The 24,800-nt window shown below is 62.0% G+C and overlaps 1 protein-coding gene across 5 annotated transcripts in view; it reads left to right on the top strand.

The window, feature by feature from the left end:
- The window catches only part of STIM1 (stromal interaction molecule 1), a 116,450-nt gene extending 91,672 nt beyond the window's left edge, over window positions 1-24,778 (top strand). For 3 of the 5 annotated variants that reach the window (XM_053307302.1, XM_053307301.1, XM_053307303.1), the window contains exons 8-14: window positions 7,549-7,726; window positions 15,043-15,220; window positions 16,406-16,573; window positions 18,167-18,267; window positions 18,914-19,152; window positions 21,740-22,148; window positions 22,966-24,778. In XM_053307302.1, coding sequence (XP_053163277.1) covers window positions 7,549-7,726; window positions 15,043-15,220; window positions 16,406-16,573; window positions 18,167-18,267; window positions 18,914-19,152; window positions 21,740-22,148; window positions 22,966-23,527 — 1,835 coding nt within the window. In that variant the 3' untranslated portion in view covers window positions 23,528-24,778. Of the gene's footprint in view, window positions 1-7,548; window positions 7,727-15,042; window positions 15,221-16,405; window positions 16,574-18,166; window positions 18,268-18,913; window positions 19,153-19,482; window positions 19,564-21,739; window positions 22,149-22,965 lie in introns of all 5 variants that reach the window. The other 2 variants (XM_053307304.1, XM_053307305.1) reach the window with 2 other exon arrangements.
- Window positions 24,779-24,800: the final 22 nt, after the last annotated feature.

The raw sequence follows: 24,800 nt of genomic DNA, 5'->3' as shown, positions 1-24,800 counted from the left end.
GGGGAGCTTCCCACATCCCTTGTTTCCAGAGGATTCCTTGGGGACAGGTCGGGTGGCTGGAGGGACTTGGAGACTGGCATCAGGCTTGGATTTCCCATTTGGAGGCACCTCTGACAATTGGCGGTGACTGGGCCAGGTCTTCCCCAGTTGCCTGAGGGACTTGGACAGGCAAAGCCAGAGCTCTGCCAGCAGGCATGGAGGGGAAGACAGGGGTGGGGGTGGGCGGGTGGGGCATGCCCAGGGGTGACAGCTAGACGGTGGGGATGGGACAGGGTTCCAAATACCCAGGTGCCCCTGATGCAGATTTCCAGCTTCCGGAGCAAGGGGATTCCCCGTGAGGAGGCTGGAAGGGAAAGAGGAGGCCACTCGAGAGGCTCTTTTTGGGCGCCCCCCTGGCTCAGGAGGAGGCGCTGCTGCTGCCAGATAGTCAGACATGCTTCTTCTTAGGAAGAGTCACGCAGCACTTTTCAACCAAAGGTTCTCCAAGTGGCTTACACAGGGAAGGGAACGGGACTCGTCTCGTGTTTGGTGAAAGGGGCATGCACTGTGGCAAAGCCTTGCCGAGTGGGCAGTGGCACCTTCCTGAAGGAAAAAGGCAGCAGGCGGGGGGGGGGGGGGGCGTGAGCGCCAGAAGCCCTCTCCTTCCAGGCCTTGGATCTCCCCTGGAGCGCTTGGCTCAAGAGGACCGAGTTGGAGGCCGCGGAACTCTCAGCCACTCAGCACCCCACTTGTGTGCCGGACACGTTGGCAGCCGGCCATGTGTGTTGCAGAGAGGAAGCCCCCAGAGCCAGAGGTGATGAGCCCTGTCAGTTCGGAGGTGGCCCTGCCTGAGCCAAGGCTGGCCAAGCAGCCCCAGCGGGAGAGCAAGAACCCCCAAGGAATCTGCAAGAGGGACGGCTGATAGGACTGAGCTAGAGGAGGGAGGGAGGGAGGGAGGGAGGGAGGGAGGGAGGGGCCTGAGAGGCTGCCGCCGACTGCGTCCGGGATTGTCAAGCCACAGCAGGAGGCCCCCCTGAGCGGCCAGGGCGGGCGTGGCGGAGTGGTGGGTGCTTGCTCAGCCTGCAGGAGGTCCAGGCTCAGTCCTAGCAGCGGCAGCAGCATCTCCAGTAGCGGGATGGGGAGAAACCGGAGACCCCAGGGAGCTGTGGCCAGCCCAAGCTGACCCTGCTGCCCTAGACGGACTTGCTGGAGTGGGGCTGGGTTGGAGCGGTGAGCATCTCCACTGGGGCAGGGGTGGGGGAGGGGGATGCACCAGCTGCCCCTGACAAGCTGCCATTTTGCCCTGCACCTCCGCACTTCCAAATGTGGGCTGGACTGCTTAGTATGGTGGTTTTCTTGTGGGGCTTCACTGCCTTGTGAAAATTGTGTTTTTAAAGGTGAGGCAGAAAGGAAAGGAAAGGTGGTGCCGTCAAGTCGGTGTTGACTCCTGGCGACCACAGAGCCATGTGGCTTTCTTGGTAGAGTACTGGAGGGGTTTCTCATTGCCCCCCTAAAATCACGGTGGTGTGCAAAACAGTAGCTGTTCCTCAAGGTGAGTGTTGGGTGTTGCATCTGCCAGAAGCAGGGTTGGCCCAGGCCAGTCTAGAGATGCCCAGTCCGAATCGGCTGTGGGAGATCTTTTTCTCTCTTGCCGGCAGTGCCCCGTGCCTCTTCTGAAATGCCCATGTGGGGTAGGCACATCCCGGGGAGCCAGCGTAGGGCTCGCGTTTGCCTCCAGTAGCGCCTCGCCCCAGCGAGCCGGGGGGGGGGCACCAAAGGGAGTGCCGCTGCGCTTCGGCTTCTCTCTCTCCCCCCCCTCCCCTCCCCACCCCACCTGAGAGGCTGCAGCGTGGCTCTTGGGCAGGGTGGGCAGAGAGGGAGGAGCACCTCGAGCTGCCTCCTTGGGTGCCCCCGGCTCGGTAGGGCGAGCCGTGACTGCGGTTTACGTGTCTCTTCAGACGTCCACATACCTTGGGCAGCCTGTTCTGCAAGCTGCCTGGGCGCCTTCCCGATTACAGTGTCACTGCTGTCTGTTAAGTGTGCTTCCGTCCTGCCTGTGTTTCGGCATCACAGTCCCTGGGCGGTCAGCGAGGTGCCGCTCACATCTCCGATGCTTTCTTTCCGGTTTTATCCTTGTGTTTTAGTCCTGCAATGTTGCATGTGCGACGCAAAAAGACAGCCATGTTTTCCCGCTGTAGGAGGGTTGCACAAGCTATGTTATCAAAATGATCCTGCCAAGCTGAAGCATTTTACTGCTGAACAGCCTGTCGTCTGGGAAGCGCCCTGGTCCCTGTTGCTCATCTGGCATGCATCTGCCTGGCGCCTGAAGCTCAGGAACCCAAAGGGAAAGGCAGCCCATCTCTTCCTGGCACCAAGAAGAAGGGGGCGGGAAACGGGACAGAGTCTGCATTATGCAGCTACTTCTTGGAGGCGATGGCCTTCTGAAGATGGTATACCAGGGTGTGTGTGTGTGTGTTGAAGTCTTGTTTTCCCATTGAGCAGGGGAGCAGAGGGATCTGTGGTAGCATCCCCGGCCCACCTGGGAAGGTTTTGTCCTCAGCTGCTCTGCTGATGCATCCTGCTGCCTTTTCAGTGGAGCCTCCCGTACCTGGGTGCTTGGTGGATAGCAGCCCCTGAGAGCAAATGTGGGGTGTCCACAGAGAAAGAGCCTCTTCCCTAGTGCACAGTAGCACATGCAAACCCTTGTAGCCCTCCTCCCGGGTAACAAAAGCCCCTTCCATGGACAGCCGAGAATGACGTGGCGGAATCTCAGGAAGGAGTGGCCTGGCCCCCTGGGCACCGGCGGCCCTTTTGCCTCCCCTCTCCCCTGAGACGCTGGAACGCAGAAGCGCAGCGGAAGAGGCGGCCGGCCGGCCTGCTCGCACGCTGAATGGAAATGCTCTTGCCTGGGGAAGAGCTCCTTGTTTACTCTGGGGCGAGTGTTTTCACATGAGACACCAGTGACCTTTTTGACTTCCCTGTTTCCGAGGCAAAGCCCTGTCCAAGTGGTCAGGGCCGGGTCCAGGCTGGTGCTGAGGATGCTCTCCTCAGCCCTGCCGAGTGCAAAGCTCCCTCAAAGCTCCCGGGCTGCCTTGGGCTGCTGGCTCTTCGCCTCACTTGTCTCTTTGTCTTGTTTTTAATTTGGGGGCAGTTCCCCCGGCTCCCCGCGTTGGGCATGTGGATGGTAAGGATGGGCTTTGGCGGTACATTTCATGCCGTCAGGTGCAGGGCTCTCTGCACCCCTGGTGCTTCAGCATCAGTCCAGGCACCTGGTTGCTGGAGAGGGCAGGAAGCGGGTTGCTCTCTTCCCAGGCGGGCCGCTGTGTGTGGGATCTGGTGCCCCCCCCCTCGTAACACTGCCTTGAAGGGTAAGAGACCCACGCAAGCCAGCAGGAACAGGGTCCCTCCTCTCCCCGGCACTACTCCCGCCTCCGTCTCTCCTCCCTCTGAGTTGGTCTCGCAGTTTGCACCCCTGCCTGCTTCTCCAGGGCTCACCTCAATGCCTGGAGCGGAGCCCCCGGCAGCCCCCAGCCCTCACCGGAGGTGTCTCCCGCAGGCTGGAGGCTGAGCTGTGGTGGGGCTGGTGCAGGGCTGGCCTTGCCTTTGGGGTGGGCTTGGGGTGTAGTCAGGCTTGACACACACGCACCCCCCCCGCCCCACTTCCATAAGCAAGCCTTCGGTCCAGGGGAGGGCGGGAGGAGAGAGGAGGCCAGTGGGGGAGAAGCGATGGCTCTCCCTGTGCTTCCTCCTCCGGAGTGCGGCACGGTGCTGGGGGACTGGAGCCAACTTTGCCAAGGCAGCAGCACAAGAGCAGCTCCCAGAGTTGCCTCTAAAGCGAGGGGGCTTTGGAATTCTGCTGGGCCGGGTGGTCACCCCTCTGCATGCCTCTGGAAGCTTGGAGGGCCCTGCCAAGTGGGGAAAGTGTGGCTCGGTCTGTTTCTGTGTGGGGCAAGGGAACTTGTCCAGGGTTCAGGCAAATTGTATCTGAAACCTAAACCGCCGGGGGAGCAGTCTCGCAACAACAAAGAACCCGAAAAAACAGCAACTTCTTTACGCCAGATAGACGATGTCCTGGCCCTGCGAACAGCACCCCTGTTGCTGCCAGCGTAGGGACTGCAGTGTCACAACGCACGAAGTGTGGAAGCACCCTTCCGAGAGCCAACGGGACCCTCTTGCAGGGTCTGATCTGGAAGGCAGCCCGGCTGGTGCTGAGGCTGCTCTCCTAAGCCCTGCAGAGGGCAAAACTCTGGCATGTGCTCGGGGTCCTGCATGGCGGCAGGCAGGGCAGCCCTAGGGAAGGGCGCTGGAAAGAGTGGGGAGCACGGCCTCTTGGGAAGGGGGTGGGGCTGGGCTCTCTGGACCGCCCCACTGCCTCTTGCTCACTCATTAAAACGGCGACAGCAAGGAAACCGTGCCTTGCTGTGTCCACTGTGTCCAAGGACATCCCCTGCCCACACCCCTCTGGGCCCCGGGGCTGGTTCTGGAGGGGAGCTCCAGTGGGACCATCCCGCCCAGAGAAAGAGAGGGAGGCTTCCCCCTCCTGCCCTCCACAGGATGCCTGGGAGCAAGCCTTTCAAAACCTGGGGATAATCCCTCCAGAGATGGCTCTTGCCTTGTTTATAGCCCCGTTGTGGCGCTTTGGACCCCTGCCATTCTAATCTTCCAAATCCAGCCATGGCCCGCTTGCTCCAAGCTCTTCAGATACATTCTCGGGGTGAACGGCTCTCCCTCCCTCTAGAGCAGAAGGAGTTACGTAACTGCCTCCTAGGAATCTTACCATTTTAGGTGAAGCCAGGAGCGCCTCTGGATCCTGGATTTCTGCGATAGACCTCCTGCTTGCTCTGCTAGCTGCCAAGAGGACAAACGAGGCCATGAGGCTGACCCTTCAGCCCTGATCCATGCAAGCCTTGGTAGGGCTGTGAGTATGCAACCCTTCCACAGGAAGGCTCTTTAAGCCTAGGGTCTGATCACCTGGGGCAGAATCTAGCATTCTGAGACCCACTCAGCACTGGGCCGTAGGTGGCAGAGCACATGTGAACCTGAAGGACAGATCCTGGCAGGGTTGGGGCTGGAGCTGAGTGCTATGTGCTGCAGCAGATCCGCAAGAAGGCTGGTCCTGAGGCAGATTGGATGGCCAGCCAGGGCTCGAGGGGAGAAGCTTTCCCTGGGGTGGGTGTGCTGGATGCGCAACGCGGCATGCAGGCCGATGGGCAGAGGCTTCTGGAGCAAGGGGAGCGAAATCCACAACAGATTGCGAGGAGGAGCTCCAAAGGGTCTCTCCAAACTGGGGGAGTGGGTGACAAAATGGTAAATGCGGTTCAATGTCAGCAAGTGTCAAGTGATGCATATTGGGGCAAGAAAACCCAACTTCACATATACATTGATAGGATCCGAGCTGTCGGTGACGGACCAGGAGAGGGATCTTGGGGTCGTGGTGGAACAGCTCATTGAAAGTGTCGACTCAATGTGCGGCAGCTGTGAAAAAGGCCAATTCCATGCTAGGGATCATTAGGAAGGGGATTGAAAATAAAACAGCTAACATTATAATGCCCTTGTACAAAACTATGAGGCGGCCACACTTGGAGTACGGCATAAAATTCCGGTCACCACATCTTGAGAAGGACATTGTAGGACTTGAGAAGATGTGGAAGAGGGCAGCCCAGAGGATCCTTATGAGGCTAGGCTACATCACCACCTGGGCTTTTTAGTTTGGAAAAGAGATGACCACGGGGAGACATGGTAGAGGTATATAAAGTTATGCATGGAGAGGAGAGAGAGTGGACAGAGGGAAATTCTTCTCCCTCTCTCACAACACTAGAACCAGGGCCCATCCCATGAAACTGAAAGCCAGGGAATTTAGGTATGATCCAGCAGAGCTGTTCTCATGCCCTTATCAGAGGCACTCTTACCCTTGGACTTCCGGGCCGAAGTCTGGGACCTCCATACTCCTGGGGCCACCAAATTCTATTGAGTCTGTCCCGGGTGTCATGGTCGCTGCATGCACCACCGGCCCGCATTGTGCTGGGCAGCCGAGAGTAACCTCTGCTTTAGAGACAGAGTGGGGAGTTTATGCATATTTGCATAAATATAGCCGTTTTATATTCTTACGTTCTTGTGAGTTCAGTTGCTGTTTGTGCCCTCAAGAACCCATGTGTTAAAAATACTCTGTCTCTGTGTGTGTGTGTGTGTGTGTGTGTGTGTGTGTGTGTGTGCGCGGCCTGGCTCCAAAGGCCTTTAGGTCCAGGCTCCAAAATTCCCTAGGTGCACCTCTGGTCCTTCTGTAAGAGGTTTCTGCACACTGCAAAGGCAAAGCTGTTGCCAGGTCAGGAGGAATCCCCTCCATGGCCAAGATTTGATTGCGTGTGCAGAAGATTTTGGGTTGAGTGCTTGGATAATGAGAGATCCATGCCACAGAAGGGCAGCTTTAAGGGAAGCTGTCTAGGAACATAGGAACCTGTCATATACTGAGTCAGAGCCATATACTGGTCCATCTAGCTCAGTATTGTCTACACAGGCTGGCAGCGGCTTCTCCAAGGTTGCAGGCAGGAGTCTCTCTCAGCCCCTCTATCTTGGAGATGCTGCCAGGGAGGGAACTTGGGACCTAGATGCTCTCCCCAGAAGAGTGGCTCCATCCCCTGCTGAGGGGAATCTCTTGCAGTGCTCACACACCTAGTCTCCCATTCACATGCAACCAGGGCGGACCCTGCTTAGCTAAGGGGACCAGTCCTGCTTGCTGCCACCAGACCAGCTCTCCTCTCCTAGTTTCCCTGTAATAACTAGTCAATAATTGACTGTCTCCACACAAAAAGAGCTCACTTGGAAAGACCTGGAGGGCAAAGGGCGTGTTCCCGCTGTAGGGGGTGTATAGGGATCCTGAAGCATCATTTAATCTTTTGGTTTCCTGCTGACTGAGCAAAGAGGCACCTTTTCGAGTGGTGTCTCTTTTCCGTTTAGCAGGGGAAGAACGGCTATCCAACCTCAGCATAGCATCCCTCCAGTGGTTATTGCTGGGAACCATCTTATTTCTTTTTCTCTGAAAATCACTTTGAGAACCTTTTTGTTGTTGAAAAGCAATATATAAATATTTGTAATAATAATAATAATTATTATTAATGAAGTAAACCAAGCCAGACGAGTGCAGAAGATTCCAATCCGTACACCAGTGCTGTGGCACCTTCAAGACTCACGGGTGAATTTGGCGTGAGTGTTTGGGGGCAACCACCGGCTGCCTTGGCTGGCCTTGTCTCTGAGATGCTGCCTCAGGGTTTAGCTGTTTACTGAGCTCTTCCGGAGCTCTGCAAGGTCCCAACGCCTCCTGAGGAAGCCATTGGCCAGCTCCCCGGAGTCTTCCTGATCCAGGGGCCTCCCTAGTTCTGAAGAGTGTCTCCTTTTGCACGCTGGAAGTTGGCCCAGTCAGGGGCCTGGTTGTTTGCTTGCTTTGAGGCCCTCCGTGTCTGGGGCCCGCCCATGGCAAGTTGGAGGGAGCCATGGGGAGGAGGGAAGTGGGCAGGCCGTGCGTGCTTCCTCCTCTGAACGGGCTGCTGCGGTGGCTTCTGTTTCCCCCGCCAGTGACCCGGCACAATCACTTGAAAGACTTCATGCTGGTGGTGTCCATCGTGATCGGGGTGGGCGGCTGCTGGTTCGCCTACATCCAGAACCGCTACTCCAAAGAGCACATGAAGAAGATGATGAAGGACCTGGAAGGGCTCCACCGGGCGGAGCAGAGCCTTCACGACCTCCAGGAAAGGTGAGCCCGGCCCCCGGGTGGGCCCGCTGTGGCCCAGCTCCCTTCGGTGCTAGTGTCCGGTTCGGGGATGACTGTCCTCCCCGGGTCTTAGTAGTGCTCCTCCCCGAGAGCGTCTCCTGCTTCTGGTCTGGCACTGGGCAAAATCCCCCGAGGGGCACAGCAGAGCCTGCCTGACCCTGCCCGCTCTCTCTGCTCCCCACATCGATGGTGCCTCTGTGCCCCCATCCTCGGGGGGGGGGAGTGGGCACGTGGTGCCTTGCAATGGGGCGGAGGGACTCTCTGCAAATGCCCTTGGCCTTGCTTTCAGCATCTGGGTGTTCATCGGTTCCACCCTTCGGCTTTCACCCGGACCTTTCCTCCTTGCCTTTTAAAATCCATTGCTTTGGGGCCTGCTGTTGGCGGAGTGAAGCGAAATGGCTGCACCTGGAATGAGTTGTGGGGACTGGTGTGTGTGTGTTTTCTTTGCATGCCCTTGTGTGCTTACGGGCAGCAGGTGCGCCATCCACACCGCTCTGCTTCTCTGCCACGTCTGCCGCCGCCGCAGCCCCCAGCATCCAGAGTGCTAGGCAGCCTCTCGCTTGCAAGCCGGGGCTGCCCCGGAGGTGAGGCTGAGAGGCTGAGCTGTCCTCGGGGAGCCTCTGGGCTGGGCAGGGCTTGGAGCCCAGATCTCTGCCTGGCTTGATTCCCTGCCTCAGGACAGGAGGCGCTTCACCCCAGCCGTCGTCGGGGCAAGCAGGGCTCCCTTCTCCATTGAAAATGATGCCTGGATGTGAAGTTGCCTGCTCTCCTTCCACCTGGCCGCTCCTCGGATGTGACGCAGGCCGAATCTTCCCATTCCCGGGCAAGAAGAGTTGCTTGGGGTGCCGGAAGCCGCCCAAACCTCCCGAGCGCCCCCTCTGGTAGGAGAGGCCGTTTCCCAGGAGGCCAGGGGCTTCTTGGCCCTGGTCAGGAGGGCTGCTGTGTGTCCCCGGCCATTCCTGGCACGCGGGTCCCTCCTTGAGAAGCCCCAGCCTTCCTCTTCTTATGTCTGAGCAGGAGCAGGGAAGGCTTGCTAAGATCCCAGCGCCCAGGGCTAGACGCGCTTCCCCCCCCCCGCCCCCCAACTCCAGCCTCCCCCAGACCTTGGAGTTCCTTCTCCTTTGCGCTTTAGGTTCTCTTCCTGCCACATCCATCGATCTAATTGAGCAAGGTCAGGCAAAATAAAGCCATTCTCTTATGGCTCTGTGTAATGGATTAACTGCACTTTCCTGCTTCTAAGGGGTATGTGGGATGCAGCGCCCTGCTGGTTCTGACCCTGGAAGTGTTGGGTCAACACGGACACCTGGGGAAGGAGCGGAGAAGCCTCACCCTTCTGGGTTGCAAGCCCTCTGGGCTGGGGGCTATGCAAACCGTGTTGTGTTCTGCTGGAGCAAGCAGCCACAGGCTTTCAAGTTACACCAGATCCTTCATCAGCACCTCCTAAAGCCCCACTTGGTTGACCAGGCAACGGAGCACAGCTGTTGGTCCCCCATGCTGAGAAACTCTCCAAGTGGGAGGAGTAGGGAGTGCACAAAAGTGCCTCTGTCAAGAGGACCAGCTCTCCCCTCCGCCCTTTCCCAGGCAGGCTTTTTGGCATCTCTGTAATTTAGTCAGGGGCGCACCTTTCTGTGTAGACCTGGCACCAGCTGCAGGGGCATGTTGGGCCTGAGCCGCTCTGCATCTGGCAGCTGCCGCCGAAGGGCCCCTGAGCACACGGGGCTTGCAGAGCCAGAGTTCTTGGCCCGCCAGCTTCTTGGCGCCAGGGAGGCCCAGCCTGCGGTGCTCCTGAGGCGAGGGGGAGGGAAGCCAAGCCGCGTCTGCTGGGAGTCTGGAAGGCAGTCAGTTCTGGTGAGGTGAGGAAGCAACCCCTCTGCGGCAGCCTTTGGTTGGCAGACACCCCTCCCTGGTGCAGGGAGAGGGAGGCTCCTTTGGCCAGGAGCGCCCTGCCTCTGCCCACAGAGCGCCCAGAATGCCCTGCCCCTGGAGGGGAGACGGAGGCCTTGCCCCAGCCCACGGGGGCTCAGGGGAGGGATTGCTTTCAGGCCCTGCTTTGCTGCTGCCCTCCACCTGGGAAGCCGGCCGCAAAGAGTGCAGAGCCCCCTCGTCTGGCCGACCGGAGGGCTCCCCTGTTCAGCTGTGCAGGCTGCTCGGGAGCTCGGAAACTCCCAGGCGGCCTGCCTGGTCTCCGTGCGTCGCCCACGCTGAGAGCTGCTAGTGAGCTTGTGTCACAGGAGTGGAGGGAATGGGGGCTGGCAGGAGTGCCTGGCCTCAGCAGCATCAGGCCCGGGAGGGTCGTCCCGCCGGGTCAGGCCCCTGGCCCCTCTTGTGCCGCCTCCCCTCTCAGGCAAGCTGGTGAAGAGCAGCGGGATGCACACGCTGCGGGCCCTGTGGCTAGTCAGAGGTGTCCGGCCTGGGGATGCGCAGGCCGTCTTCTGGGCAGCTCCGGGTCGGCCTGTGCCGCTCTTCCTTCTTCAGAGCCAGTTATGCTGGTGGCTCTTGCCAGCTTCCTGTGGCCCTGAGTTGTGTGGCGGAGGTTGGGTGGCCAGAGGAGCAAAGGCCCCGTCCGGAGGGCTGCCCGAGAGAGGAGAGCAGACCTGCCTGTCTCCGGGAGAGAGGAGACGGGCCGGTTGTTCCTCTGGGGAGGATTTCCCACCATCGAGCGGCAGCCTGTGCAGAGCGCCTGAAGGGCTGCTTCTCCCTGCAGCTGGGAACATCCCAGAGATTCCTTGGAAATCGGTTTGGGCTTGCTGAGCACCAGTGCAACCGGAAAGCCGGCTTGCCTCGCAGCAGAGTCAGCAAGAAGAACGGCTGAGGAGCTGAGCCGCTCTTGGGCAGGGGTGTGTGTGTCTCTGTGTGTGTGTGTGTGTGTGTGTGTGTTGGGGGTGGGTGGGTTGTGTCTCTTCCAAAGAGCCAACTCGCGCTGTCACAGCCGCCCCCGGCATCTCTGGCAGGTGCTGTCGGTTGAAGGGCTGCAGTTTGTGTGCCTCAGTTGCATCGCGAGGAGGAGGACTGGGTTGGATCCTTCTACGAGGAGAGCATCTCCCCCACCCTGGCCCAACCCCGTGGAGGCCAGAAGTGGCCTCTTAGTGGCGGCTGCTGCTGCTCCCCCCCCCCCGCCAATAAAGGCCTTGGATCTCCCGGGGTCCCGCTTTGCTCAGCCCTCTCCCTCCAAAGCCCTTCTCGCGGCGGCGGCAGCAGCAGCAGCAGCTCCCTTGCGCCCCAGCCGGCCCTCCTGCAAGGGCTGCTCCCCCTTCTCCTCCTCCTCAGGGCAGCTCCTCTGACACGGCCTCCCCCCCTCTTGGCCGGCAGGCTGCATCTGTTGCTGAGGAGCGGAGCTGGGCGGGAGGCTGGGGAGGGGTCCGGGTCAACCCAGCGGGGCTGCAGGAGGCGCTGGTCGATGGAGGAGTTGGTGTCCCTGGCAAGCCTGGGGCGCTGAGGCGGAGCGGCTTCTTCATCCTGCCAAGGTGACCTGGAGGGTCTGGGCCGGGGGGTCAGGAGCCCGGCCAAGGAGCAGGCGGCCAGAGCAAGTGGGCCCGTGAAGCCGAGCCAGAGGCTGGTCTCCGAGGGAGCAGCCTGTGGCGGCAAGCAAGGGAAGGGGAGAGCCGGGCCGCCTGCGCACCCCCAGCGGCCCCCTCTGCGGCGTCCGGCCCCTCCTCTCCCGAGGCCAGCCCAGGGCGGCCTTCCCCAGCCCGGCCCCCTGAGGGGGTTGAGCCGGGGTCCTTCTGCACCACGAAGCCTCCCCAGGGGGAGTGGGCTTGGCTGGGGAGGACGGGGTCTCTGAGCAGCCGGCCAGGCAGGGGGCTGGTGGGTGGAGGGTCCGGACATGGGTGGTGGAGGAGGCCAGGCCAGGCCGCAGCTCGCCTGACTCGGGAGGCTGCACCGAGCCCTTCAGGCAGGCAGGCAGGCAGAGCCCACGGAAACGCCGGGCGCTGAATCCCGCGCGGGCCTCCCGCTCAGCCTGCCCCGGTTGCCGCTTCCTTCAGCTGCGTGGCTGCGCTGCCTCCTGGTGGGCAAGCCAAGCCAGTGCGCCTGCCGGAGCCCTCTTGGCAGCCCTGCTCCCGCCTTCTTCTCACTCTGGGCCTTTTCTGTTCTAAGGGTGGAGACGCTCCTCCTCCTCCTCCTCCTCCTCCTCCTCCTCCTCCTCCTCCTCCTCCGGGAGGCGAAAGGGTTGAGGCCAGGACCCTGGAGCCTACGAGGCAGTCATGGGATCAGGGGACCGGTTCAGGCGCTGATTGGTGATGGGCTGAAGGGCAGGAAATGGCGGGGTGGGTGGGAATGAAAGGACAGTTTTCGCAATGGAGGGAAGTCAGATGTGGGGTCCCCCCAGGGATCTGTACTGGGACCGGTGCTTTTTAATTTATTCATCAGTGATCTAGAAGCAAGAGTAAGCAGCGAGGTGGCCAGATTTGCAGGGGACACTAAACTCTTTCGGGTAGTGAAATCCAAAACGGATTGTGAGCAGCTCCAACAGGATCTCTCCAAACTGGAGGAGTGGGCGACAAAATGGCAAATGTGGTTCAGTGTTGGCAAGTGTAAAGTGATGCACATTGGGACGAAAAACCCCAACTTCAAGTATATGCTGATGGGATCTGAGCTGTCAGTGACGGACCAGGAGAGGGATCTTGGGGTCGTGGTGGACGGCTCGTTGAAAGTGTCGACTCAATGTGCAGCAGGTGTGAAAAAGGCCAATTCCATGCTAGGGATCATTAGGAAGGGGACTGAAAATAAAATGGCTAACATTATAATGCCCTTAAACAAAACGATGGTGCGGCCACATCTGGAGTACTGTGTACAATTCTGGTCACCACATCTCAAAAAGGACATTGTAGAACTGGAAAAGGTACAGAAGAGGGCAACCCAGATGATCAGGGGCCTGGAGCAGCTTCCTTAGGAGGCAAGACTACAACACCTGGGGCTTTTTAGTTTAGAAAAAAAGGCATCTAAGGGGAGAAATGATGGAGATTTATAAAATTATGCCTGGTGTGGAGAGAGTAGATGGGGAGAAGTTTTTCTTCTTCTTCTCTCACAACACAAGAACCAAGAGTTCTAGTCATGAAACTGATTGCCAGGAAACTTAGGAGCACTTTCCCATGCAAGGAAGCACTTCCGCACACCACTAATCTATGGAATTATTTGTTGTGGGGCAGGGTGATGGCCACCAGCTAGGATGGCTGCAAGTGGAGCTTAGACCGTTTCATGGAGGACAGACAGGCCCGTCAGTGGCTACTAGTCTTGACGGTTCTAGGCCTTCTCCAGGCTCAGAGGCAGGAGGCCTCCAAACACCACTGGCAGGCAGGGGGGCAGCAGCAGCAGCAGCAGCAGCGGGAGAGGGGGCCTGCCAGGCTGCCCAGGGGTCTCTGGTGGGCCACTGTGGGGAACAGGAGGCTGGGCTGGCTGGGCTTCCTGGGGCCTGATCCTGCAGCAGCCGGGCTCTTCTTAGCTGGTGGCCCAGCTGGGCAGCCTTTAACTTGCTGCCTGCAGGGAGTCCCTTGGACTCTCTCGGCCGGGTCCCGTTTCCCCTGGCAGCCCTTACTCCCCTTCTGGGCTCTGCACAGTTGTGTGGTTCTCATAACAAACTGCTCGACCAAACCAGGCTAAACTTACCCTGAAACGAAAACATTGCCTGAAAGGGCAGCCGGCTGGCAAGGCTGCGGCATGTGCTGGGCCTGCACGGGTGGCAGCAGCAGGCGATGGGTTGGCTCTCGCAGGACGTCCCGGCCCGAGGGCCTCGCGGCTTCCTCTCAATCGGGCGCCAGGCAGGCCCACACGCTGGCCGCTCTGGACCCGGCAGTGCTGTGCCGGCAGGATTTCAGCTGCCTCTGCAGGGGCCAGTGGCTGCCTCCTGGCCCCACTGAAGGTGAGGAGCAGGCCAGTGCAGGCGAATGTGGCCAGGCGGTTTGCCCCACCCTCCGGGACGTTTGGGGACACCGGACAGGCCGCTGCCCAGTCCAGCACGGCTCCCCTTACGCCCCACTGAGGCTGGGGGAAGAGTGAAGCCCGCTCCCTGCTCTCTCTGCCCCCCAGCTGCTCGGGTTCAGAGGAGCCCGGCCCTTCAGCACGGTGGCTGCATTTTGCCAATGGCCATTGCTAGGCTGTGGAGGGACGGGGCGCATCTCACCCTCACCCACGTCTTGCATATAAGCAGATCCCCCCAAGTATTGATGCACGGTGTGGGGGGGGGCAGAGAGGGCCCTGTACTTGCTCTTGTAGGAGCAGGGCGGGGACCCCCCCACCCCCCCCACCCATGCCCCAGTCTGGCTGGGTGCTTTTGACCCCTTGTGGGCGAGGCGGGGGTGCCTTTGTTGGCTTCCTGTCTTGCCCAAGGGCTGGATTCCACTCGGGCTTGCTGACCCGCTTCTGAGGCCTGAGGCCAGGCCAGCTCCCCGGAGTGAGGACTGGGGCGGGGGGGGGGGGGCAGCAGCAGGCAGACTGCCCTGGCCAGGCTTCTCTCGGCCTCCGGGCCCCAGTAGTCAGACGGAAATGGCGGCCTGCTTTACTGGGTGCTTGGGAGGAGGAATGAGGTCTGCTTGGGAGAGCCCCGGGAGGGGCTTGGCGTGCCTCCCTGAGGGGTGCGGAGCAGCCGGTCTGTGCCCCGGCATGCGTCTGCCCGGCGCCAAGAACGCTCTGCCCCAGTTCTGCCAGGGGCGGATTCCCAGGCAGTCCCAGTTGGTGGATGCCCCACAGCTCTTGGGGACGGGCCGTCCTTTACTCTCCTTTGGGAAGCCAGCGTCAGGCTGGCCAGGCAGTCTTGCTGCGCAGGCCTGAGCTAGCAAGCATGCCGTTGCTTCGAAGTCTGTGTCCTTCCTTCCTTCCTTCCTTCCTTCCTTCCTTCCTTCCTTCCTTCCTTCCTTCCTTCCTTCCTTCCTTCCCCAATGGGGCCAGAGCAGGCCTGACGCTGCCATGAAATGAAGATGTTCTGCTGGGTGGGTGGGTTCGGGGTGGCTCTGAGTTGCCCTCCCAGGCGGGGCCGGTGGCTGCGGCTTCTGCTCCCTGACACGGGCCTGTGCTTTCTGCCCTGCTCGGGCGGGTGCGTGCCTGGATCAGCCCTGGCCTCGGCTGCTTCCTTTGTTCCCCGAGCCGATGTCCTCTCGGCCCAGGCCTGCTTCTCCAGCCAGCCTCCCCTCTCCTGCCCCTCGGCAGCCCTCTCTGTTTCCGTCTTGCCTCTTCTGTTTGGGCCTGAGAGCTCTCTGGCAAGCAGCTGCCCTGAGCCGTGCTTGGCCCCCTCTCTGTGGGTGCTCAGCCAGGGCTGAGCAGGGGTGCAGGCCTCGTGAGCTGCTCTCTCTCTCTCTCTCTCTCAGGCTCCAGAAGGCCCAGGAAGAGCACCGCACGGTCGAGGTGGAGAAGGTCTCCCTGGAGAAGCGGCTGCAGGACGAGATCAGCATTGCCAAGCAGGAGGCCCACCGCCTCCGGGAGCTGCGGGAGGGGACCGAGAACGAGCTCAGCAGGCAGAAGTACGCCGAGCAGGAGCTGGATCAGGTACGCCCTGGCCGGGAGCAGCCCTCATGCCGGGTAGGTGGACAGCTCCCGCCGGGGGCTTCAACTCTCGGGCGCCTGCCGTTTCTGCCTGGCCTGCTGCCGACTTGAGCTGAGCCTCAAAGCCGTTCTGTCCGTCATGGGTGGGATGGAACCATGCGATCGCCAGTGTCCAGTTTGCTCCACCTCCATCAAGTGCAAATCCAAATAAAATCAGACCACACCCAGACTCGGGGCTAAAATCTGGGGTGGCCCCCTCTCCTTGGCACACTTCCCTGAGAGCATGGCCTCCTCTTTGGGCCCTGGGCAGCAAGACAGACACAAACAGCCCTTCTAGCCCCACCGCTGTGATTCCGGAGGGGCTAGAAGCGGAGTGCAGGCCTCCCCCTCTCCGCTGGGCACAGCCTGGCGGGAAGTGGCCCTCTGAGGGGATGGCGATTCCCCCTGACCCGGGCCCTCGCTTTCAGCAGCCGGCTTCCCGGAAGCGGCTTGCTCCTCGTCCGGGGTGAGTGGGCCTTCCCTGCGGGCGGGAGCACTCTTGCACTTCCAGCAAAAGGCCTCCTCGTGGGAGATGGGCTGGCCGAGCTCTCCTCTCCCCTCCTGGGCCGGACAAGCAAGGCGGGATCTGCCCAAAGCCCCGGCAGCCCCACTGCTGCCCTCTGCAGACATGCAGCTGGCACCAGGACACCCCCCCCCCCGCCACACACACACACTTTCCCCCATGGATGTTTGCAGGAGACATCAGCAGTGAGGCACAGTGGGCACGCCCTGTGCCAGGAGAAGCAGCAGGGAGGGTGCCCCCACAGAGAGGGAGGTGCGCCCGCCTGGCCTTGTGCTGGTGCACTGCAACCATGGGCGGCAACACTCCGCCAAGTAGGCCCGAGGGCCAAGGCCTGCAGGGTGCCCAAGGAGGCCAGATCCGTCCAGGAACTGTTGGGGGGCGCAGTGCAGTGTTCTGCCTCCTTGCCAGCAGGTGCCCAAACGCACAGGTGGGGGATCAGGCAGTCAGAGGTGCTGCTACACGTGGCTGGCGGTGTCTGGCTCTTCTCTCCCTCGCTGGCCCTCCCCCCCCCACCTGGCAAGCTGCCCCCCGCCCTGCCCCGCCCCGCCCCGGGAGGGTGTGCCAGGGACCCACTGCCTGCCCTGGGAAGCGCTGCAGTGGGAGCCCTGCCTGTCCCTCTCCCGCAGGTCCGCATGGCGCTGAAGAACGCCGAGAAGGAGCTGGAGTCGCACAGCTGCTGGGCCGCCCCGGAGGCCCTGCAGAAGTGGCTGCAGCTGACCCACGAGGTGGAGGTGCAGTACTACAACATCAAGAAGCAGAACGCCGAGAAGCAGCTGCTGCTGGCCAAGGAGGGGGTGAGCGGCCGAGGCAGGAGCCGCCGCGTGGGCTTGCCGACTCATCTGCTGAGATCCTGCTTGACCGGCAGACCCACTCGTGGTCCTCCAGATGTGGCTGCACTGCAACGCCCATCGCCCCAGCGGAATGATGGGAGTTGTAGTTCGGCAGCAGCTGGGGGACCACAGGTTGGGGGACCCCTGATGGGCACCTGGTCGGCATCTGCAGATAGACTGGCCCCATACCTTTGGCGTCTAGAAGGTGGTTTCATCCTGATGCCGCTTCTCTTGAGCCGCCACGCCCCACCTCTTGTGTCCCCAGTGGGCGTATTCTTGGACCCTTGCTTCTGCTCCTCCTCCAGCTGCAAGGGGTCCGGTCTCTGCCCCGTGGCCGCAGCGTGCTGGGTGCTGTCCAGGCCCCACGAGAGACAGGCGTCCTGCCAGCAGTCTCAGGAGAGACATTCCCAGGGCGGGGAGGGATGGAGAGTGGGCTGTGAACGAGGAGGTCGCTGTCGGGCAGCCCCTGAGGACACATCTCTGCGTTCCGTGGTCCAAAATACTTCGGGCCGGGGAGTCACTGAGAGGCACAAAGCAGCAGAGGGACCCCAACCCCCCCCGCCCGGTTACAGAGTGAGGCAGACCTCTCGAGGGACCTGCGCCCCCAACGCCAGCCGGATTCTCCTCCTGGGGACACAGCACAGTCCTCTCCATCTTTACTCGGAAACGGTAGCGGCTGGTCCTGAGCAGCCAGGGGGGCGGCCAGTGAGGCACAGCTGCCCCTGCTTCCCAGCAGCAGCAGCAGTTTGGGTGGCTCCTCTCCCTCCTGCCCTGCCCAAGAGCCATGCTGCCTGTAGGCTGGCTGTTCCTCCGGTAGAGCTGTGTGGTTCACCCTGCAGCTCTGCCTGACGAATTGCTAGCCTGCAGGCAGCACAGGAGAGAGAGGAGCCGTCCTAGCTGCTGCCGGGAGGCAGAGGCAGCTGTGCCTCCTTGGGCGCCGCCCCCCCCCCCCCGGGCTCCTTAGAACTAGCTCAGAAGCAAGTCCCACTGTGGGCCATGCAGCTGGCTCCCTGGTCTCCTTGCAGCCTTCGTCTCCCCTGTGTTGGCCATGGGGTGGTTGATTTTGCCCAGTAGCCAACACTGTGCTGCCTCCCCTCTTCAGCACGGCGGGGCGGGGGGGGGGTGTTGCTTGAGCCCCAAAGAGTCCCAGTTTTGGGGTGCAGAGTCAGGCCGCTTTTCAGCTTTGAGAGCCGGTGTGAAGCCCGGACGATGAGTCAGTCAGGGCGCCGGCCTGCCCCCTCTCTCTGTAGGACAACTCAGAAGTGGCTACCTGAGGGGTGAGCTGGACAAGGTGGCAGGAGTTGGGTGGGCTGTTGCTGGGGGGTGGGAGATCCCAGACCCAGCCGGGGCGCCTCTGTGGGAATGGTCTTCGGCCTTGTGGTGGGGGGTCTGCAGAGGGCCCAGGGAAGCCCCCGCCCCCTGGGCCCCAGTCTGGAAGCGGGCGGGTGGCTCTGCTTAGGCTCTGGGCCACTTGCGCAGGGGGTGGCAGGGCTGAGGGTCTCTCCACAAGAGCCACGTCCCGAGTGGATGGTCTCGTTTCTCTCCGGCTCACTGTAGGCCGAGAAAATCAAAAAGAAGCGGAACACCCTGTTTGGGACATTCCATGTTGCACACAGCTCGTCCCTGGATGACGTGGATCACAAAATCTTGACTGCCAAGTGAGTTGGCTCGGGCTCCAGTTTCCCCCTGTGTGCCCCCCCCCACCAGGTCCCCCCTCCCTCCCTCCTCTTAGAGAGTTCCCAGGTGTGGAGCAATGTGAGCCGGGATTCCATGGCAGCCTTTGGCAATGGGGCATGTTCAGTGGGGGGGTGTCGTCGTCCCCATCCCCCCCCACTGCCGCCAAGAGCATCTGCTGAATTCCGTGGGCTTTGTGGCAGAGGGTTACGCCAGCCAGCTGCTCTTGGGGTTAAGACCAAGCATGCCGGGGGGGGTGGGCAGTGCCAGGGCTGCCCACGGGCTCAAGGCAGCTCATTCCAAAGCCCTCCTCACGAGGCAAGCAGTGGATCTGGGGCTCCTGGAAGAGCTGCAGAGTGGCAGGCAGGCGTCACCCGCAGAGCATGCCCCACCGAGAAGCCGCCCCATTGAAAGGGGTGGGAGTGGGCTTGCTCTCACTTCCACGGAGGTCCCTTGCTCCGTTTCAGCAGGGGGAGGCATCGCTAGCCTCCAGAGGGGAGGGATTTGGCCCTGACACAGAACCCCTGCAGCCGGGAGTGGGGACTTGCCCGGGGGCTCCGGGTGGGAGGCAGCAGACGCTTGCCCGCTGGCTCCCCCGGCCCACTGGCTCCTGGGCTTCTCCCCCTCCAGGCAAGCCCTGAGCGAAGTGACGGCGGCCTTGCGCGAGCGCCTCCACCGCTGGCATCAGATCGAGCAGCTGTGTGGCTTCCAGATCGTGGTCAACCCCGGCATCCACACGCTGGTGGCAGCCCTCAACATCGACCCCAGCTGGGTGGGCACCCCTGCCCGGCCCAACACCTCCCACTTCATCATGACCGACGACGTGGACGACCTGGACGAAGAGATCGTCTCCCCCATGTCCATGCAGTGTAGGTCTCTCCCGGCCCCGCGGGGACCCCCTCCGCCAGAGCAGGCGCTCCCCGCGCAGGATGTCGCCTGGGCGGGCCAAGTGGTGGACGCGAAGGACCCGAGGAGGCTCCAGGAGGTGCTCTGGAGAGCCAGGAAGCCCCTGGGGTGGGGGGGGGAGAGGTGGGCTGGCCTGCCTCCTGCGGAAGGGGTGGACCGAGTGGGCACAGAAGCCCCGGGGGGGGGGGGGCGAGGGGGGGCGTGCTGGCGTGAGGTGACGGTTCTCCCTGCCAATGAAACCTTTCTCTCTCCTTGCCCGCCTCCTCCTCCTCGTCTGGATTGGCTAACGCCAGACGCAGCCCTGCTCTTGGGCCGCAGGTTCAGTGACCGCTCATCTCTCTGCTCGGAGGATCAGTCCTTCTGGAAATACCCGGGTTTGAGGATTATTCTCTTGGGTTCTCTTTCACCCGCCAGACTAAACACAAAACGAGAAGGCCAAGCCTGGCACGGAAGCTAATGCTCACCTCTGCCTTCCTCTCTCTCGCTCCTCTTTGGCACCTTTGCTGAACAACCTTCTCGGGGGGGTGTGAAGAACCCGCTGCGTGCCGGCTGCATCTTCTGTCCCAGGCAGACACGGGAGGCAAAAGGGGGGCTGGGGGTGTGTGTGGCCTGCTGCACCCCCTTCCCTAAGGAATAAGGGAGGCAGGGTGGTCTGCAGGGTGTCGGAGGTTGCAGGTTGGTCTGGGCTTTGAAGAGCCCGGAGGGGGCTGCAAGGTCTCCCTGGCCAGTGGAGAAGGGTCCCTCAGGCGCTGGCTCACTGGTGCCCCCCCTCCCCCCCCCGCTTCTTGTCAGGAACCACCGGCACATTTCCAGTCTGATCCTGAGGGCTAGAAGCTTCCGACTTTTGAAAATGAAAACAGAGGGGGCAGGAGATATGACGGGGCTTTGTCGCTGGGAGCCGTTTTGCACGCAGGCGTCTTGCAGAAAGTGCGGATGGGCCCACCCTCTCTCTGCTGGGGGGCGGTTCTGTCTCTGGGGTCCCTTCTTGTTCCGTTTTGCCACCTACTGGCCACTCCGGGAAGAGGCTGCGCTCTCACGGGAAAGGGATGAAGGGGAAGGACCTCGGCCTCTTGCAGGAGCCGCGGCTTGTCTTTCCCAGGGACACGAGCGGAGGGATTGGGGAGGGTGGCTCCCCTGTGAGAGAGAAGGCCCGGCCTCTGCACTTGGACTCCACCTGGGGTGGGGCTGCTGGATTACATGGCGGTGTGTGCCGCCCCGCAGGGAACTTGTCTTCAATCTTTTTTCTTTTGCTAGCTGAAAGCAGTCTGAGGAAAAAGCAGCTGGGGAGTGGGGGGGGGGGTGATTCGGAGCTGAAAAGCAGCCCCAAGGGGGAAAGTGAGGCATCCCCTCTTCTTCCATTAGTTTTGCTTGGCCGAAATGTGTGACTCTGGAGGCTGCTTTTGTTTACGCAAAGAAAATGGAGGCCATTGGCCTGGGGCTGGGGGCCCGTTGTGTTTGCAGCAGCAGCAGCAGCAGCAGCAGGTTGCGGGTTCTTCAGCAGGGCGCTCTCTTTGCTCCTCACTCCCTGCCTCCTCTTCCCACCTGCCGGTCAACCCTGCAGACCCCCTCGTGGCTTCTTTTGCATGCCCCTTCACAGCCCTGGCAAGCCTGGTGCGGCTCCCTGGTGGGCCCCCAGCAATGGGGAAGATGGAGGCAGCCCTCCTATGGCACCCGGGGTGGTGATTGCCACTAGCAGTGGTGTTTGCTCATGACTAACTTGTATTATGTATATAGATCTCTCCAAGAGGGGGGGTGGGGGGTCCCTTCCCTGGGGGGCTTACAGTCTAGATGTTGCCCCAGGGACATGGAGGCGGAAGAGGCCCATGTTCCCTCCACATACTCTGGCTTAATGAGAGTGCCGGGGGGGGGGGGGCGGGGGCAGGAAGGATCCAAAGGCCCTGCAGAGATGGACTTGCTCTCCCCCCCCCGCCCCCAGGCTGCTAGGCAGGCATCTGCCGGGTTCCATCGCTCACTGCAGGCAATTCTCCAACCACGGCTACATTTTAGGACAAGGCAGGTCCTCCGCCCGGCTGAGTGAGGCATCCCAGCTGCAGCCCGGAGGGGTCCGGGGGTGGGGGCAAATATTGGGAGATGTTGGCAGGTTTCGATTACTTGCAAGGATGTGCCCACCCCCACCCCCCCGCCTCTTGAGGACAGGCCGAGGGAAATGAAGGGCAGTGCTAGGCAGACTGCGGCCATTCTCCAGGGTAATAAGTTGCCCGAGGCTGGTGTGGGATTTCCCCCCTTCGCCCAATAGGGAGGGCCGGGCTGCGGGCTCGGTTCAGGGCCACGGTCCCTTGACACCAGCGCCGGCCTCTTCTTCCGCCGCCCCCTCCCTCCTGTGGTGGACCTCTGAGCCTGTGGGCTTTGCAGGCAACCTCCCACTCGGGCAGTGGCCAGTCCAAGAGTTGCCTGACTCTCCGCAAGGGGGCTGCCGCAGGTCCTTCCTGGCTGTGCCCCGGGGTCTCTCTAGGGAAGCCTCCTCCAGTGGTCCGGCTTGCGGCTTCCCAGGCCAGGCTCCTAATTCCCTCCCCTCTGTTCCTGTTCCAGCCCCCGCCTTGCCCAGCAGCGTCCGCCAGCGCCTTGTGGACCCTCAGCACTCCTTGGGATCGCAGAGGTTGGTAGAGAGCCACCACGCCCCCGGCCAGGGCGAATCGGGGAGCCTGGTCCACTACCTGCCCGGAAGGGTCACTCTTCGCCGAATGCCCAGCCTCACTGGGGGCCAGTCTTTCAGCTCCGACGTCCATGGCGCCAGCCCGCCCTTCGCCGCCTCCTCTTCTTCCTCCTCCTCCTGCTCCTCTGCCGCGGCCCACGCAGCCATGCCTGCGCCCGCTGGCCACACCCTCCCCATCCTCTACCATCACACGACCTCCTCTTACATCCTCCAGATGGACACCCTTCCCAACCTGCCCCCTCCTGACGTCACCTCCGGGACGCGCTGTCGCTCTGAGAGCTTTGGGTATTGTACCTGGAAACAGGGTGTGGTGCTCGGCCTGCCTTCCCTGCTCGCCTCCCCGCTGGCCAGCCTAACACCGCCCCCCCCCCCCCGCCCGGCAGAGCCATGGCTGTGGCTGGCTGCCATCTTGATGCCTCTAGTGGGCCGCGGATTGGCTGCCTCTGTTGTGACTTCTTCTGCTGTGTCTCCGTGGAACGGCCCTGTTCCCTGGCAGTGCTGCCCGCCAGAACCAAGCTAACCCCACTAACTGCTGCCCTGGCCAAGACGCAGAAACCCGGCCGTGTGGGTTTGCCTCTGATGTGCTTGGTTTATATTGTTCCTCCAGCACGTTTTGTATGCAAAGGATTGGGTTGGGTTTGTGCTCCTCTTAATCCTCGGGGCTGTGTGTGTGTGTGTGTGTGTGTGGCGGGGGGTGTGTGTCTCTGAACCTTGCTTAGGCCAAGCAGGGACCTCGTGGGCGGCTTCTGCAGCACCTGCACGGGGCAGCCCCACCCTGTTGCCAGCCCCGTCTCTGGTCCTCCTGCTGGCATTGCACAGGCACCGTTGCCCTGGGCTGGGGGAGGCTGTTCTGGCTCCCTCCCCCTTTGTGGGCTGGGGACAGGGGCAGAGGCCACACGGGCAGTCAGGACCCCGGCCTAGCTCTCTCCAGCCAGCTGATGGCGCTGCCTCCGTCCCTGGGATGTGGAGGGCAGGTACAAGGCGTTGGTTTTGTCCGTAAGCTGTGCATGTGTGTCTGGGGGTGAGCGTGCATGTGCGGGTGTGTGAGGCAAGGGCCCTCTCAGCCCCGAGGCCTGATTTGGTGCTGCTTCTGTCCCTCCAGAGACTTGTCCCGCTCCGACTCTGACTCCTCCCTCCCTCACATGAGTGACACTCAGCGCATCTCCAGCTCGGCCTCAAAGCTGCTGTCCAGCCGGCCAGCCCTGCTGAACAAGACCGCCGAGGAGGAGGAGGCCGCCACCGCCTGCAGCTACCCCGCCCTCGGCGCTTTGCCGCCCAGCAGTAGCCGGCACCCCGAACCCTCCCCCGTGCAGGACCGGGTGCCGGAGAGCCCCCTTGTCATGAAGAAGGCGCCGGTGCTCAACCACGGCCTGGAGAAGTCCTGCAGCCTGGGGGAGATCAGCCAGGCGGGGGCCGGCGGGGGCCGGCACGGCCACTCCGACTCCTCACGCTCCCACAGCCCCAGCTCCACCGAGCCCGACACCCCTTCGCCCGTCTCCGACTCGCGGCCCAACAGCCTGGGGAAGGGCAGCACCCGCATCCCCCACCTGGCCTCCAAGAAGAATGCCGGCGAGGAAGACAGCGGCTCCACGGGCGAGGAGACCGACTCCAGCCAGGGCAAGAAGAAGTTCCCCCTCAAGATCTTCAAGAAGCCCAAAAAGTAGCCCAAGTGCCGGAAGGAGGAGGGGGACAAAGCCCCCCCGGGACAAAACCCCCTCCCTCCCCTGGGAATGGAGCAGGGGCGAGGGGAGGAAGACCACCCCCCTCTCCTGGAGCCCCTGAGGGGTGGCGGCAGGCATGTCCTGCTCCCCCCTCCCTTCTGCAGGATCCCTGCTTCCCATTCAGCCGGGGGGCAGGGGAGATGATTTCGACTATTTATTTCAGGGCCTCTGCCGAAGCCACCGCCTCCCTGCTTCTTTTGCTGCGCATGTCTTCGCTGCTCCTCTCCCGCCCGCCCCCCCTGGGACCTGCTTGTGGCTGCTTAGCACAGGGAACCCCAAGGCGCCCCCTCCCTCAGCCAAGGTGCAGAAGCTGGCCACTCCATCCGTGCCTGTTGAGCAGAGTGAGGCAAGGGGCTGCAGCAGGGCGGGGTCCGCTTGGGGCTGGCTGTAGGGCCGCGGAGACGGCTGCCTTTCCTGAGGTGCAGGCTCTGAGCCTGCCACTGGGGAAGGAGCAGACACCTCAGCATTGGCCCAGCAGATGTGGCCTCCCCTCCCCATAACCTTCCTGGAAAGGTTGCTGCTTTGCAATGGGGCAGGCGGGCGGGCCCTGAGAAGAGCTGCAGCAGGGGTGAGGTCCGACACCTTGCCTTGCCCTCCAGGGCAGTGGCCTGGGCCGCTTTGCTTCTGCACTCTGGAGGAAGAGAGCCCACGAGGGCCCCGGGCCCCTAGCCATCCACACGAGGGCCCCGGGCCCCTAGCCATCTGCACGAGGGCCCCTCTCCCCCGGCTGCTCTGGCCAGCCTGCCCCCTTCCCGGCTGCATGGCACGTGTGTGCAGGCAGGGTGGCTGCCCCAGCCGCCCCCTCCTGGGAACTCAGGGCCTGCCCCTCTTTCCTCCTGGGCTCCGGCTGGCTTCCTCTCCTGTCGAGGAGGCAGACCTGCAGGAGCCAAGTGGGTGCCGCTGCGTGCACCACTCCCGCAGGAAGGGCCTCTCCCCCCCCCCCCGCCACGGCCAGCCGATGTGCAGGCGCTGCAGGGCTGGGGTGGCCGGCCGTCCCCCCAGGAGCGTCTCTGGCTTTGGGAGGCCTTGCCAAGCCGAGGGGGTCGCCAGCTGCTTCCCTGGGCAGTGCTGGGCATCTGTCAAGGTGTTTCTGCCAGAGGCAACCCCACTCTGCGTCTGCCAAATCTAGTTTTATTTTCAGGCCTTTTTGGAAAACAGTTTGGAATCCAATAAAGCATGTAGACTCTTATAAGAGCCCGGGCTCTGGTCTCCTTGC

This window comes from Hemicordylus capensis, chromosome 3 (assembly GCF_027244095.1).
Source record: "Hemicordylus capensis ecotype Gifberg chromosome 3, rHemCap1.1.pri, whole genome shotgun sequence".
NCBI lineage: Eukaryota > Metazoa > Chordata > Lepidosauria > Squamata > Cordylidae > Hemicordylus > Hemicordylus capensis.
The sequence above is the reverse complement of the archived record's forward strand: the minus strand, read 5'-3'. Positions and strand labels throughout refer to the sequence as shown.